Below are 17929 nucleotides of genomic sequence, written 5' to 3' on the forward strand. Positions count from 1 at the left end.
GTTGGTATTTATTTGCAAATTCTTTATATATTCAAAATCCCTAGATTTTCAGAAGGCGATGACATAGGCATTTCAATTTTATTAAGTGCTAATGGTATATCTGAATTTGTTAATGAGACTCCATATAATCGTTATGGTTTTTGTCAAAGAACAAGGAACCTGTGGAGTGGCATTTACAAAAGCTAGTGCTATTTCTCTTTGCATAAACATTTCTGAACAAATGATTTAATATTACTATCATATAATATATATAAAAAAAATATGGGTAAACATCCAAGTAATTTACAAATACTCAACCTTAGATAAATTGTATTCAATATAAAATTAGTGAGTTTAGAACTCCATAATTTTATTTATAGAGCTTTTTAATTGGCCAAAGATCCAAACTTGTCAAGTAATTAATCTGGATCAAGATAAAATTACTCTTAGACTGGCGGCCTGTGGGCACAAAACGAGAAACTCCAATCTTCAATTATGTGTATAATCAGCGCATGACATATGATTCTCCTACCAAAAATTAACCAAAGAAAGACCTTTTACAGTTCATCTCCAGATTCAAACTTGAAGCCAATTTGTTTTTAATTTTATTTATCATCCTAAACATGAGTATTTTTCAGTATTGTAATTATCCTGTATGTTTTTCATAGTTTGGAAGAAAGTTATCATGTATATTTTAATAAGATATCTATTCATTATTTTTTTTCCACTTGATTTTGCCATGTAAAACCAGAGAATGGAAAGGTTTTAGTAGTGTCTAAAGAGCACGCGGAAATAATTCGAAATACAAAGCATTCACACAAAATTCTCATTTAGGCTGCAAATCTCTCCAAACTAATACGTGAATGCTGGCCCTACTAAAAAGACTCAAAAAGTCTTTCTGTTTTTGCCTCTGGTCATACAACTTTTTGACAGATTTAAGCCTAAGGAAAAACGCAGAGAAAGTACCCCGTTGGAAGTGTGGAAAAAGTTGTAGCATAATTAGTCAAAAGTAATTTTAGTCTATCTTCCAGGATTCACAACACCTTGTGAATTTGGAATATTAAATTCTTGCGTTTAACAACCAATCGTGTAGCACATTTTCTCCCATGTCTAGTACAATGATTGAGGAGACAACTATGCACCGGGACGTACATGCTTGCGAATTTTTTTCCAACAAAAAAAGAAAAAAGAAAGAGCGTGATTTCATTGGGAGTGTTTGGATACCTCAATTATTTCAAATAATATTTGCTTGCATCACAAACACATTTTTCAACCTATCTTTTTATATTTCCAACCACCTTTTTATCTCACATACGTCACATCATAAAAAGTGCTACAGTAATTATTCCAAATAATATTTCAAATAATACTCTATCCAAACAAACCCAATTATTTTTTTAATATAGGTAAGAGGTCTCGAAATCGAAATCTCTCATTTACACTTGTTTCCTTTATATCATTCAATTAATCTCTAACTTCAATTATTACTTTCAATTATAATTATTTTTTCATCTTTAACTATTTTTTTAATGTAAGTGAGAGATCATTGGTAATTGATTACAGACCTTTTCAACAATTAACTCTCAACTGATTGTTCCCTTATTGTCATATGTAGAGCTAGTCTAATTAAATCAAAAAATGGAATTTGGATATTAACTGAATAGAACTATGACCTTAGGGTTTTTATCACTTGGTTAGGAAAAAAAAAAAAGTTTATGCACTATGTTGTCATTTTTACAGTAAAATCTTATGCAAGATTTTCCTGTTTTAAATATACTTTATTTTCATGCAATTGGAGGAATTTCAGCACAAAACAAGAAAAGAGAGAAAACAATTTCCCGGAAGCGGGAAAAAGTTCAGAAAAACGACAGCAATCATGCAACTTTTGGGCCACGTTTCTCACACAACATTGGACCTATAAGTAGAGGCATTGTGATCTTTGCTCAACGCGTTCAAAATTTCTCATGAATCTTGTGTAAAAGAATTAATTAGTAAAGAAACCCCCAAAAAAATCTCATCTCTGACAATCGAGTCAGTTAGCTTGTAACAATATGATCAAATTCACTGCATTCACTGTGTTATGGTTTGTTTTCTTAACAGGTAAGATTGATCTTGATCTCTACGCAAGAGCACATTCAAATGTAAGCTGCCTTGAGAGCGAACGAAAGACTCTCATCGAGTTTAAGAAAGGTTTAATTGATAAATCAAATCGTTTGGCATCCTGGACCGGAGAAGATTGTTGCTCATGGAAAGGAGTTGGCTGCAGCAGGAACACTGGGCATGTAGTGAAACTTGATCTTCGCAATAATGCTACTTTTGATTCTGATCGATTTTTGTATGGGGACGCGCAAAATTATGCCTCTATCCTGCGTCAATCTTGCTTGGGAGGCCAGATAAGTCCTTCGTTAGTGAATCTGCAGCATTTGCATTACTTGGATTTAAGTTCGAATTATTTTGCAGGAATTCGGATCCCAGCATTTATTGGGTCCTTGAAAAATTTGAGATATCTCAGCCTCTCTAGTGCAGGTTTCAATGGGACAATTCCTCCCCAGTTAGGAAATCTCTCAGCCTTAGAATATCTCGATCTTGGTGAAAATTTTGGAGGTTTTAGTGCTTCGATAAGTCTTCATTCTTTGTCAACAAAGAGTCTCTGGTGGGCCACTAGTCTTTCTTCCTTGAAACATTTGGACCTCTCGGGAGCGGACCTAGGAGAGGCTCGAGACTGGTTGCAAGCACTTAACAAGCTTCGTTTCTTATCCTCGTTAACATTACGACTTTGTCGTATTTATTCCTTTCCTTATATTGCACACCCTAATTTCACATCTCTTACCTCACTTGACCTCAGTGGCAATGGATTTAACTCCACGATCCCTCTCTGGTTGTTTAATTTGACTTTACTCGTTCATCTCGACCTTAGTAACAACCGTTTTTTTGGTCCAATAGTTCCTAACAGCCTTCAGCATTGGAGTTCACTAAGCTACCTCGATCTTAGCCTCAATCAATTCAATACTTCACTGCCCGATCCACTTTTCACTTTGAACAATCTTGTCCATCTGGACTTGTCTAATAACCAAATCCAAGGCCCACTCCCCTTCGGCATAGGCAACCTGACTTCTCTCACTTTGAACAATCTTGTCCATCTGGACTTGTCTAATAACCAAATCCAAGGCCCACTCCCCTTCGGCATAGGCAACCTGACTTCTCTTTCCGTACTGCTCATGGGAGGTAACAAGTTTGAAGGCAAAATCCCAAGTGCGATTGGGCAACTTCGAGAACTCACCGAACTCGATCTCAGTGATAATGGGTTCAATGGTACCATTCCATCCTCTCTTTGGAGGCTGAGTGAGTTGAAATCCTTGTGTCTATCTGGCAATCCATTGAGCGGGGAGCTGCGTGACATTCACTTTGCCCAACTCGCACAACTGAAAGAATTAAGCTTATCCTCCAATCGACTCGCTCTGAATGTGAGTTCCTCGTGGGTCCCACCATTCCAGCTTGAATGGATATATATGAGTTCCATGAAGATAGGGCCCAAATTTCCTCTCTGGCTTCAAACTCAGAAAAGAGTCGAAAGTCTGCTCATGTCAGATTCAAGCATCTCAGATACTATCCCAGATTGGTTTGAGAGTGTGTGTCATGGTATAAAAACTTTGGATTTCTCCAACAATTACATCACAGGGAAACCACCCATGTGCAAAGGTAATAGTGGTGATAAATATCGCAAAATGTTTTATTTGGATTCCAACAAATTCGAGGGGCCTTTGCAGTTATTACCAACAGACATTTTTGGATTGAATCTTCAAAATAACTCACTGCATGGGATTATTCCACAGCTCGACATCAACATGACATTGGATGTTCTTCGAGTACTAGATCTCAGTGATAACCACTTCATCGGCAGCATCCCTGATTCTTTGTGCAGCTTACAAATGCTTGTTATCCTGGATCTTTCTAACAACCGGCTCTCTGGAAGGATCCCTTCATGCATCGGTAAGCTTAAAACGTTGGGTGTGCTAAATCTAGCAAACAACAGTCTCTACGGGCACATTCCAATTTCACTGGCACATCTCAATTATCTCCAGTCCTTACACTTGAACCGAAACAATTTTACAGGGATGCTCCCATCCTCTCTCAGATATCTGAAAAAATTGCAGTATCTGGATCTTGGAAATAATGGACTGGAAGGCATTATACCATCTTGGATTGGGGATGAACTATCTCGTCTGAAGATCCTTGTGCTTGAATCTAATAATTTCCATGGTGACATTTCCACGAGTCTCTGCAAATTATCATCCCTTCAGGTTTTAAAATTGGAAGACAATAACTTAACTGGACATATACCTCGCTGTTTCAACAACTTTACAGCAATGACATCGACAGAATTGGACTCTACACGTATTTATGTCCCGATTGGTGTCCTGAATTCTGTTGTAGATGATGATAGTGAAGAACTTTCAGTTTTCATCAAAGGTGTAATGTTGAACTACACCTCAAGCAATGTGCGATATGTTAGATTCATGGGGCTCTCAGGAAACAAACTAAGTGGGGAAATACCTGTCGAGTTAATGTCTCTGGTTGGATTGCAGGGTTTGGATTTATCTAGGAACCATCTAAGTGGAAGAATCCCAGAAAACATTGGGGACTTGAAGCAACTTGAGTCTCTAGATTTATCCAAAAATGACCTTTCCGGTCCAATTCCCCAAAGTTTGTCGAACCTAGATTCTCTGTGCTGGCTGAACTTATCGTTCAACGAGCTAACGGGTCCAATCCCATCCGGACGTCATCTGCAGACATTAGACAACCCAACGTTTTACATTGGAAACAGTGGACTTTGTGGTGACCCGCTAGACAAAAGCTGCCCTGATGGTAAATCAAATGCCGGAGAATCTGATGGTGATCATGAGGATGGCAAGGAGTCTTATTTTGATTGGTTTTATGCTGGTTTGGGACCTGGTTTTGCTGTTGGACTCGTGGGATTCCTCAGTGTCCTATGTTTCCAAAAGTCATGGCGCTATGCATACTTCGGATTTCTGGAGAGCTTGTTCAATAAAGTATGGGTAGAAATTGCATTGCTAAAAAGGAAGTTTGTTTGATTGAGTGATTTTACATGTATCATCAATTATATAGTTGTAATGTCATGGAACTTCATCTTATTGTAAAATAATAAAGTATAAATAAGACATTTCTCTGACAAAAATTTCTTGCGCAGAAAAAAAGTTCAAAAGCAATGAATTAACCAACACATTTAACTTTGGAAGATATTTCTCCTTATAATACAAATGTAGTTTTTAACTCATCAATCTATTAAAATAATCGAAGGTCAACAAGGGACTGGTACAATTAAAAATATGCGGTCTAATTAGAGTAGTAAAACATTCAAACACAATGGAGATGCAAAATGCCTCATTGTTTTGAAGAGAAGATGTATGAATTATCATCTAATCGAAGTTAGCCCACGCCCTTTTTTTCCCTTTCTCAAGAAAGAAGGATGCGTTTTACACGTTACAATATTATATTAAAGTAAATTCAAAATATTAAAAGCATATTTTAGCAATTTTTTTCCCTCAAATATTACTCTTCTACCTCTAGAATGGCATAAAAAACGAACGACCAGTTAAAATGGAACGCTGACCCTTTTGGCTGATGATTGGTTTGAATTTCTAAATTCATATTTTGTTCTAAGAATCAGGATAACTGGGCAATTAAATTGTAAGCTACAAGTCTATAATAACTACCAACTAAATTACTGTAAATTAAGACCCGAGCTGGGCTATAACTACTTAAACTATCTATTAAGTACTTACTGTAGCAGTTTGACCACTGAAACAATCTTCCTTGCAAAAGTTCTTCCAGCACCAAAACAAATTGGCATGTCCTAATGCTATGGTACTATTGTTGAGTAGGCATCAGATGCAACTAGAAACTATTGGCGAACGCTGCTATAAAATGAAAACAGTGGTCGCTCCTTCTCATATCACTCAAATAGCAACCAATCTTATGAAACTTATACTGAATTTGATCCTTAGGATGAGAAGAAGATGAGATGTAGCAAGAAATCAGCACAAACTACTGAAACATTACAAGATAAAATCACAATTCGATGCCACATAAAACCCAGCTTTTCAGTCTATGAACAAATGGGGTTCAAAAATAGGCTACCCACGGGAGGAATCAATCCTTGGTCCAAACTCAATAAAATTCTACAATGAACTTCAATGCTTATCAACCTATATAGTAAAAGCGCGAATGGATCTGTTAAAAATGGTGGTTGTTGTGCTGACGTGGCCAATTTTTATTGGCTGAATGGTGGTCGTCCATCATGTGTTTCTCACGTGCCAAAAATTTTGTTTTAGGGCTTCCCTTGTTTTCTTTCCCCTCATTCATCTCCGCCGCTTCATTGCTCTCCAGAGCTCCTCTCCTCTCCCCTTCTATTTTTCTTTTCTTTTCTTTGTTCCTTTGTTCCTTTTTGTTGTTTTTTATTTGGTCCTTTTTCCTCTGTTTTTCCTTCCGGCCGTTTCCCCCCTCCCACCTTTTCCCTTTCTTCTCTTTCCTTTTTTTTTTTTTTTCAATTATATGATTCTAACTGATTTTTTTCCCTTGTTAGAGTTGGTTTGGATATGAAGCTCCTAAACACATGAGACTCTGGCAGCTTCATCCGTGAAGCTACTTGTATATGTGGAGAATCAGAGTCCGAGAGATGAGCATACCAGTACCGGTTTTTGGTGCCAAGCTCCGACAACAAGACCTGCTGCTGCCCGGAGTAGACCAGAAATTCATTTTCTTGGATACCTGAACAAGCATGCCAACTTTGGTTATTCATCTTCACTTTCACTTTCCTTTCATCGGAAAACCATTCACCCCATTTCTTCTGTCCCTGCTCTGTCAGAGGTGATCTCCCTTTCGCTTGCTCAACTATTTGTCATCAACTTCTTGTTCTATTTATTGCCATCAACTATTTGTCAGGGTGTTTTGCTAACACCCTCTCCTAACGGATGTACCAATGCTTTTTCTTGATTCCTTATCAAATCCCCATTTAAAGTTTCTTTTAAAAAAAAAATTAAGGTCAACAACAGCCACAAATGACCTTCAATTTTCTGACTTTTGTTTCTGATCTTTTTAGATGAGATGAGCTACAAATAACCTGTAGATTTACTCAACTTTTCTCTATTCTTCCAATGGTCTTTATTTGCTTAAAAATTAATAACGCTTGGTTTAATATCTCTGTTACTCAATTATTTTCTTAGCGATAAGAACTTTGATCTTCTAATCTTTATATCTTAAGATTTTTTATTTTATTTTATGTGTCTTATGTTTTATTTATCTGATTTCCTAATTTTTATAGTATTATCTTTGCAGGAAAAAGATGACAAGTTTTATGGGATGCAAATGCAAGTACTTGTGGATATATTCCATCCTTTTCTGTCCTCCAAAGGTCTGTTCTGCTTTATTTATCTATTGATTTATTTGTTTATTTATTTTTTGCCGATAAAAACTTTGTCCTTTTAATTTCGGTCTCTACTCTCAAATCACTTGAAGTTTTTATTTTGTCTTTTATTTTATTGGATTATACTATTATTTTTATAGAAAGGAAGATGAATTTATTAGGTTTTAGCTAAAAAATAGGCATGAACATCAATGTTTTCCTCTGTCATTTTTTCTGGTGTTGTTTGATAGAAAGTATGAGTTATAGTGGTTTCTTAAAGCATTCTAGACGCATTTAATCCCTAAAACACCTATGCATTCTAGAGCCCCTGTTATAGAAACACTGATTGCTTCTTTTCTTGGTGCACATTCATCTGTGATTTTTCCCATCTTTTTATTTCGTTTATACTCTCATATTACAATTTGCATTTTTACAGAGTGAGGAAGAAAAGGAAGAACAACCTTTGTGGTATGAAACTTTTTAGCCCACAAGTTTTTTGCTCTGGTTTGTTTTCCTTTTCAATTTGTGACCTTTCCCTCTATGACAGAGGTTTGTGGAGGATGGCAAAAAATTGTGGTAAAGCTCCTACTCCTATTTTTTTCACGGTACTTTGGGCCTTTTGTTTTTAGATTTTAATATTCTTCTTTTAAATACTAGCTTTGAGTGAATCCTTTTACCTGTCAAAATGAAATCTGCCAAAATTATACCAAGTGCATCTGTTAAATCAGAAGTTAAATGATAAATAACATTAACTAATATGGAACAAAAGGGTCGAGGTTAAGACTTTTCACTTTCACTTTTGCAGAGAAGTTTAAAGATTTTCCGAAGAAACCTCTAAGCTGGTTCAGGAATCATTTTTTGCTCAGTTAAAAGTTGAATCCTTTTGTTCTTTTCTTGTTTTTTCACTGAATATGGGACCTGGTCTTCATGCAATTTCTGTCTCTGCATCTTTTAGGACAAGTCAATATTTCTAAAGCAGTATATGTTTGAGAGTAAGACTAGAGATATGATTGTCTACACAACCGAAGGTACTTTGCCATTGAAATTTCTCAGGGATAAATTTTCCCCATCAGATTTTTATCTCTGGCCTTTTCTTTCTTCTTTCTTCTTTTTCTGGTATCCACTACAGGAGGAAGCAATCTTTATTTGTGATCCAGGAATAAACAAATGGTGAAGATAGCCTTTAAGTAGGTGTTTGTTCACCTTTTATTGTTGTTTTTCCTTTTTTGGGTTTTAATGATAGTATAAGTTCTAATTAATTGAGTTTCTATTTAATTGATAGGTGAGAATATCTTAAACTAGGTGACTTGGTTGAGCAGATATTATGCACATCCATAATTGGAACTCCATAGCATGTCAGCTTCCTTATTGGCAATCTAGATAGACTATTTTGTAGTGTGAAAATGTCATCTTCTTTTGGTGGGCTTTTGAATAGCGAATCATTAGTTTCTTTTCATTGATTAATTTTATAGATTGATTACACTTTTGTTGTTAGAGTAAGTTTTACTTGGTAATAAATTTGTATATTTCATCTTTAACTTTTGGGTTCATTTCTTGGACTTCAATATTTATGGGTATAAACTTGTTGAAAAAAGGATGAGAGGCATTGGTAGTATGAGGAGGGACGTAAAAGAAAAGAAGAAAGATGTGCAAAGAAGTGCAAGTTGAAATACTGATACTGAAATCATTATGGTCATTACTGTAATGATTAAAATGTTAAGAAAAAGCTAGAGATTGAGTTTCAAGAAAAGACCCTTGGGTTACTGTAATGACCGAGCTGGAGTCTAGTTATTTGACGTCAGGAAGTTAGTTGTAGAAGATATTCCAAATAACAGATTGCATGTGTCGGTTAATTGATCGAGCATGTGAGTCCTTTCATATTGCATGCGTTAGTTATATTGTTAGAATACCAGAAACTAGTATAAAGCAGAGGAGGAAGAGAAGAGATGTAGTTTTTGGATGTAACAATTCTCATTTTCCGTCTATACTATCTTAGTCTTCCCCTGCTCTCTCTTCTCATTTCCTCTGTATCTGCATTTCTCTCAATTTCTGTCTTGAATCCGTCCCTTGTTGGGCAGGTCCAGTACAATTGGTATCAGACGCTTGCGGTCCTTGGATCTGCAAGCTCAACTACCGAATCTGTAGCTGACTATGGCGGAGGGCACCAGAATGAAAGGCTTCGAGGAACAACTGAGGAAGCAGGATTCTCGGATCCAGAGCATCCTTGAAGCCAATGCAGCTGAAAGACTAGCACTGGAAGAGAAATTGGCAACAAATCACTCTGATATGAAGGCACTCTTGGAAGCGAACTCAGCTGAGATGAAAAATTTCATGGTTTCCATGAATGCTCAATACACCGCTTTTGTGAGAAGCTTGCAAAGCGACCGAGGGATCTTAGGAATTTCACCAGACAATACGGAGAGGCAACCTGTCCAAAGGCCTCAGAGAAACTTGGAGTTGGGGCTATCCAATCAAGGAGAGAGGAATTTCCTACCTGTAGGGACTCCTAAGGTGGAATTCCCCAAATTTGATGGCTCTAACCCCAGAGAATGGGTCAGGAGATGTGAGAAGTTTTTCCGTTTATGTCGCATTCCTGATTCGCAGCATATGGATTTAGTGGAATTGCATCTGGATGGGAAAGCTAGTATTTGGTATCAAGGTTTCAAGATGGACAAGGGGGAGTTACGATGGGACAGATTCAGCCAAGAGTTTTGTAGTCGATTTGGGAATTTAGGGGAGGATGACGTTATAGAGGAGTTTAACAAGCTTCATCAAACTTCCACAGTAATTCACTACCAAGAAAGGTTTGAAGAGCTGCGAGCTGCCGTGATGCTCAAGGTCCCTGGTCTTACTGAATCATATTACATCTCCAGTTTCCTAAGTGGCCTAAAGGAGGAGATTAAGTCTGTGGTCAAGATCCACAAACCTGCGCCCTTGCAATCAGCATTTGAGAAGGCGAGATGGCAGGAGCATTACTTACAGGTTATGGCTAAGCAATCTAGGATGGCTACAAAACTAACTCAGGTTACGGAGACAATACAGAAGAAGCCTGCACATCAGATGTTTGATAGCAGCAACAACAAAACTACTCCCCAAGGCTCTAGGAGGATTACCCCCACTGAGTTCCAGTACAGGAAGGATCACAATTTATGTTTCAAATGTGGAGAGAAGTTCTCCCCTGGGCATGTTTGCAGGAATAAGGGAATTCATTTGCTGCTAGCAGATGAGGGCGAGGCTCAAGTAGAGGAAGTAGCAGATGAAGAGGATGAGGTCATTGAGTATCAAGGCAACAAGTATGGCAGGGATATTACACTATCCCTCCACTCAGTTTCTGGCCAATTGTCTTCCAGTACCATTAAGATGTTGGGAGATTATGGTGATCAAGAGGTGTCAATCCTGCTGGATGGAGGTAGCACCAACTGCTTCATAAAGCCAACTATTGCTCAACTCTACCCTGAAGCTGTTAAGAATCATAAACCTTTTAAAGTCAGAATTGCTGATGGGAAAGAATTAGTTTGTGAGCAATGGATTCCTGGTATGAAGTGGATGATGCAAGGCCATCATTTTACTCACAATGTGTATGTACTAGACTTGGAACCGTACGACCTGATTTTGGGGGTTGACTGGATGAAGTGTTATAGCCCCATGACTTTTGACTTTCAAAAGTTGTCACTATCATTTGAGAAGGAGGGTGAAATGGTGTTACTACAAGGGGATTCCCACTCTGCCAAGGTGTTGATGAAGCAAGGAGTATCAGCCCAGAAGTATTGCAGAAACAAAATCAGAACAGCCTTGCAACACTCTTGCATGATACGAGTACAAAACTCACAGGTAACTACTGTGCCCAAAACACTCACTCAATTACTTGCTCAATATGATGACATATTTGCTGCACCTACAACTTTACCCCCCAACCGTAGCCTCAATCACCAAATACCTTTGAAACCTGATGCTAAACCTTTCAAGATTAGGCCCTATAGGTACCCCCACAGGCAAAAAACAGAAATAGAAAGGCAAGTCAAGGAAATGTTGGCCACTGGTATCATCCAAACCAGCCATAGTCCTTTTGCATCCCCAGCCTTACTAGTTAAAAAGAAGGATGGCACTTGGAGGTTATGCATTGACTATAGACAACTTAACAGCCTCACTATCAAAGACAAGTTTCCCATCCCAATCATTGATGACCTCCTAGATGAACTGCAGGGTGCCAAAATTTTTTCAAAAATTGATTTGAGGTCAGGGTACCATCAGATAAGAATGCATCCATCTGATATCCAAAAAACAGCTTTCAGGACCCACTCTGGCCTCTATGAATACTTAGTGATGCCATTTGGCCTCACTAATGCACCAGCAACTTTCCAGGCTCTAATGAACTCGGTATTTGAACCTTTTATTCGAAAATTTGTGCTAGTGTTCTTTGATGACATTCTAGTTTACAGCCCGGATTTTGACTCCCATCTCAAACACCTCTCCCTTGTTCTTGACACCCTCAGAAATCACTCCTTATATGCAAAAATGTCTAAGTGTTCATTTGGGCAAGATAGAGTAGAGTACTTGGGGCATATAGTTACTGGTGAGGGAGTCTCTGCTGATCCTGCAAAAGTGGAAGCTATGCTGTCCTGGCCATCTCCTACCACTGTTAAAGGTTTAAGGGGTTTTTTGGGACTGACAGGATACTACAGGAGATTTGTGAAGGGATATGGGAAGATAGCTAAACCTTTAACTAATCTGCTAAAGAAGGATGGTTTCGGGTGGGATGAACAAGCTGAGCAAGCTTTCCAAGAACTCAAACATGCTATGACTCAAGCTCCTGTACTAGCACTTCCTGATTTCCTTGGAACATTTGTATTGGAAACCGATGCTAGCCAAAAGACCATTGGAGCAGTTTTGATGCAGCAAGGTAGGCCTATTGCTTTCATGAGTCAGGCACTTGGACCCAAAAATCAAACACTGTCCATATATGAAAAGGAATTATTGTCATTGATTACTGCAGTAGGGAAATGGAGACACTACTTGCTAGGAACTCACTTCATAATCAAAACTGATCATGAAAGTTTGAAATACTTACTGGAACAAAAAATCACTACACCTCTCCAGCAAAAATGGTTAGCAAAGCTGATGGGACTAGATTATGAGATCCAATATAAAAGGGGTAAGGATAACTTGGTGGCTGATGCTCTATCTAGAAGGATGGAAGGAAGGGATGAAGGGTCAGGTGGTGAGGAGGTGCAGGTCCATGCCATTACCACAGCAAAGCCATTATGGTTAGCAAGGGTCTCTAGCAGTTATAATTGGGATGAGAAGGCCAAGGAACTACTGACTGCACTAGCGGTAGACAAATCTAGTGTGCACGATTACACATACCATCAAGGGATTATCAGGTATATGGGAAGAATGTATATTGGGAGTAACTCAGAATTAAGGGCTCAGCTCATCAATTGCATGCATGATTCTGCAATTGGAGGGCACTCGGGGAACCAAGGAACATACCAGAGAATGAAGAACTATTTCTACTGGCCAGGCATGAAAAAGGATGTGGAATCTTACGTACAGGCTTGTGACATTTGCAAGAGGAGTAAAGGGGAGCATTGCTCCTACCCAGGGTTGTTGCAGCCATTGTCAATTCCTGAGCAAGCATGGCAGGAAATTTCTATGGATTTTATTGAAGGACTACCCAAATCATATGGTCATAATGTCATTTTTGTGGTGGTAGACAGATTTACAAAATATGCTCACTTCACCTCCATGACTTCTCACTACACTGCTAAGAGTGTGGCTCAGGTATTCTTCGACCAAATATTCAGGTTACATGGGCTGCCTAATGGGATTGTATCTGATAGAGACAAAGTGTTCACTAGTATATTCTGGCAAGAGCTTTTTAAGCAAGTAGGGACTGGACTTAGTTTCTCTTCTTCCTATCACCCTCAGTCTGATGGACAAACTGAGAGGGTGAATAGGTGTCTAGAGACTTACTTAAGAGCTATGTGCTTGCAGCAACCAGGCCATTGGAAAAGGTGTTTACCTGCAGCTGAATGGTGGTACAACACTAACTTCCACTCCAGTTTGCAGATGACTCCGTTCCAAGCTTTATATGGCTACAAACCATCCCAATTGAGTTTGCACTCAAGTGACACTCAAGTTGCTGCTGTGGAGGATTGGATAAAGGAAAGGGTAAACTGGAATACATTGCTCAGGGAAAATTTATTGCAGGCTCAGAACCGAATGAAGCAGTTTGCAGACAAACACAGAATAGATAGGTCCTTTGCTGAGGGTGATTGGGTGTATCTCAAGCTGCAGCCGTATAGGCAGACTACGGTAGCACTAAGGAGGAACTTGAAGCTGGCAGCCAAGTATTATGGCCCATATCAGGTGGAAAAGAAGATTGGGTCAGTTGCTTATAGGCTCAAGCTTCCACAGGGTGCTGCTATTCACCCTGTTTTCCATGTTTCACTCTTGAAACCAACATCTAAGGGAGCTCCTATCAGCAATGAATTGCCACAAATATCGGAGGAAGGGCTCTACACTACTGCCCCCACTGCGGTTCTAGACAGAAGAATGATAGACAGGGCTGGTCAGCAGGTGGAGCAGGTCTTAATTTGTTGGAAGAACATGAATGAGGAGGATGCTACCTGGGAGGACTTGACTGTTATACAAAGCCAATTTCCATCCTTCAATCCTAGAGACTAGGATTGTTTGAAGGGAGGGCAACTGTAATGACCGAGCTGGAGTCTAGTTATTTGACGTCAGGAAGTTAGTTGTAGAAGATATTCCAAATAACAGATTGCATGTGTCGGTTAATTGATCGAGCATGTGAGTCCTTTCATATTGCATGCGTTAGTTATATTGTTAGAATACCAGAAACTAGTATAAAGCAGAGGAGGAAGAGAAGAGATGTAGTTTTTGGATGTAACAATTCTCATTTTCCGTCTATACTATCTTAGTCTTCCCCTGCTCTCTCTTCTCATTTCCTCTGTATCTGCATTTCTCTCAATTTCTGTCTTGAATCCGTCCCTTGTTGGGCAGGTCCAGTACAGTTACTTGGCGCTAAGATAGGCATTGGTCATTTAAGTTTCCTATTCTTTGGGAAATTCACTATTATTTGACCATTTCAATATTCTTTTACCATACTAGAGCTACTGTGTTTGGTTGACTGTATCATTGATAGCTATTTAATGTAACTTGTCTTTACTCCTCACAGCTAAAATGGATTGATGAGGATTTCCTGAGCTATGACTTTGTGTTCAACATTTCGCTGACTTGCTAAATTTGTTAAGAGAATTTTCTTCACTTTCCTTGGAATATGTTTCTGCCGCTCTATGTGCAGGTTATTAGTCAAGATATGGAGATTAAAGGACCTCATTTAAAACATCTGACACTTCTTTAGGCTTTGTTGTTCTAGGCCCAATCAGATATCTTTATACTTACTGTTATTTGATTGTGTGGCTTGAGTTCAAATTAAGTAAATTATTTGAGAGAATGCTTAATGATTTGTTTGGCTTGTTTTGCTTAGCAATGAGTCAAAGCCCGAAGAGTGGAAGAACTCTTACCGTTTCCCTTGCATTATCATGATTGAAGTGTCATGCACCCCTTGAATCAAGATTGGAATTATTTCTATGTCTGCCCTGCATGGATCTATAGTGATTATTTATTAGCCTCATTTTTGGATACATATTATTGTAGACATTATGTACCGTTTACATTTTAAATAAGAGGTTTTGTTTGTAAAGATAGTGACCAACTTTTGTTTCAATGCATCATATTGTGTATATTGGACCTATTATGTACTTCCTAATTTTGTCCAATTACGGTGTGTTGTATTCTTAATGACACTGAATTGCAATTTTTACTTACCTCTTGAATTCAATAATTCTTTTTACTAATTATATGCCTCCTAATTGTATGGCCTCAAATAATTCAACATCTGTCATCACAACAATTTGCAAGTTAGATGGCTAGCATTGGGCAATTTGCATGCTTTCACCGATTTCCTGCTATCTTTTTCCGCATAATCAGTAATTAATCAGTAATTAATTTCATATAAATGGCCTGTTATGGCATGAAACTCAAGTGCGCCAAGAATTTCGCCTTTCTATTTGTCAACTGGTTATTTCATTCTTCCAGCAATAAACTTCGGTTAGGGAACGTTTCTATTGACTGTGAAGATAGATTGTTGCACGGAGGATCCTTTTTCAAAAATATGAACCCCCTTCATTCTCAGTGTACACCTACTTCATACCATGTGTCACACTTCCATTCTTCTTACTAGAGTTGTTGCTTTAGTTGTTTCGATTTTCATGTTACATGCAAAGAATTGGATAAACAATATAGAAATGATTGAACAACATCAATATTAATGCTCGTTGTAAATTTAAAAACACCACGGATAATCAATCCTCCACAGAATAATAGAAAAAATTAATAGTGTTTACTCATTGTTTAATATTTTTGAATCTCCCATTTACTTCTCCCAACACTTCATCCCATCTCTACATGAAGCAAAATCATACTATGAGCTTCAATTTTATTCGCCTCAATTATTTTCTTTTTGCTCTTTTTCTCGACACCATGTTAGATGCAAACCTTTATTTACTCGCATTTTCTTACAACATTGCTTATTTAAAAGCTTAATCATTTTATAACCAAATAACTTAAATGCAATGCATACGATTTATGATATCTCCACTTGAAAATCTGGGCATTTTCTGGGCAGCATGAAATTAACACCGCGCATCGCGCGGTGATCCCCTCCTAGTCAACAACAAACTCCAATGTCAGATCCAACTAAACACAAACAAGGAAAAATAATGGGAAAAGGATTTAAAATTGAAGCAAGTGAAAAAAGAGGAGAAAAGAATATGATAATCATGATGGTGGATTGATGACGGTGGTTGTGGTGAAGAATGTAGATTTGTCGGGTAGACTTTGATTATTCTCTTCTTTAGCCCCATTCTTCTTTATTTTCGTCAATTGAGTTTCCCATCCTTATCATAATTCCTTTTTTATAGATAAGAATATTCTCTTCTTTATCTTTTATCTTGTTTTCATTTATATCTTTTCTTTTTTTTTCTTTTAATATTTTAGCATTTTCCTTTTTCTTAGATGGTGCAATTACAAGAAGGTTTATTTTGCCATTTGGCAATCCCTAACAATAGGATATCACTATGGTTACTGACAAGGGATGCAGATGTAATTTGGCTAAATCTCGAGGATTGATTGAAAGTTTGGCCAAACCTCAAGAGAGGTAAATGTAATTAACCCAAAATGTTTTTTTTTCTAAGGAACGAAATAGAGAATTTGATTTGGAACTAGGAAGTAAAGGGACAGAAAAGAGAATTTATTTTGTAAGGAACAAAATAGAGAATTTGATAGTCTGTATCAAGCATTGGATCTTATGTATATTTGGCACTACTTTTATTATTGTCATTAGAGGGAAAATTATACTCAGTCAACTACTCAAACTTATGCTGCAAAAAGTAGAAATATGAAATTAACACCGGCAACAATCATGAATAAAATAGTTGGAATGCTAGTAGCAGCAAATGTCATTTCTAGGAGTTCTTTTCACAACTGCATTCATTCAGGATAGACACTTTTTTGCCAATGAGTATGCTACTTCTTCAAACTTCAATGGCATTTGGGGTCCTGGGGGCTAGTCAGATAAGTAATATTCATCCATGTTCTTAATGAAAATTTTGAGGTTGTGATGTCAACGAGATGTCTAAAAGGATCGAGCAATTGGAAAGAAATTATGTTTAAAACGATAAAAATTTAATATCAAGATTTAGTATGGTAAAAAGCCTGAACAGGAAAAACAAAAAAGAACAGGCCTAACATTAGAATAAAAAAAAAAATCCAAAGAAGACATGTTGCTTGGGAAAAAAAATCTAAAAAAATGAAAACAAGAAAGGCAGAATCACTTAAAAGTGGATGAATACTTGGACAATCATGCACCATTAAAGGCGAAGTGATGATTTGGACTACGTAAGCAAACATTTCGTTCATTTTTAAGCAGTGCGCATTAGCATTTCATAGGAATTGTGAATTTAGACTACGTATTTGTATTTATTTGCATATCCTTTATATATTGCAAATCTATAGTTAATAATAATTAATGGTGTACCAACATTTCTTAACGACACTCCATCATCTTTATATATATATATATATATATATATATATATATATATATATTTCGAAGAACAAGGAACCAGTAGAGTAGCATTATTGAATTTCGCTTTTGCATAAATGTTTCGTACTAAATTGTTTATTTTGGGTACATCACCAAATAGTTGACAATGTTAATATATAAGTATTTGATTACTTTTGCCAATGAAATCTTGATCCAGTAGCTAAAGTTGAAACCTGAACACTAGACGTCCTAAGTTTTATTCCCCTTCTCCCACCCTACTTCTTATATTCCACTCTTCCCGTTAGGAAGGAAAAAAAAAAAAGGAATTTTAATCACTTTTCTTAATTACATGTCAATAATTACAATTAAACAGTACATATTTTTTTTTGGGCCTCTTA

General features: G+C 37.4%; 1 protein-coding gene across 1 annotated transcript; it reads left to right on the forward strand.

The window, feature by feature from the left end:
* Window positions 1–2030: 2030 nt before the first annotated feature.
* On the forward strand, window positions 2031–5072 carry LOC113716128 (receptor-like protein EIX2). Its single transcript, XM_027240424.1, has one exon. It carries the CDS (start codon window positions 2031–2033, stop codon window positions 5070–5072), a length of 3042 nt encoding a protein of 1013 aa, XP_027096225.1.
* The last annotated feature ends 12857 nt before the right edge of the window (window positions 5073–17929 follow it).

This window comes from Coffea arabica, chromosome 11c (assembly GCF_036785885.1).
Source record: "Coffea arabica cultivar ET-39 chromosome 11c, Coffea Arabica ET-39 HiFi, whole genome shotgun sequence".
NCBI lineage: Eukaryota > Viridiplantae > Streptophyta > Magnoliopsida > Gentianales > Rubiaceae > Coffea > Coffea arabica.

What these genes read in the sequence shown, in the direction of transcription:
- LOC113716128 (XM_027240424.1), top strand. Translation starts at nt 2,031, where the DNA reads ATGATCAAATTCACTGCATTCACTGTGTTATGGTTTGTTTTCTTAACA.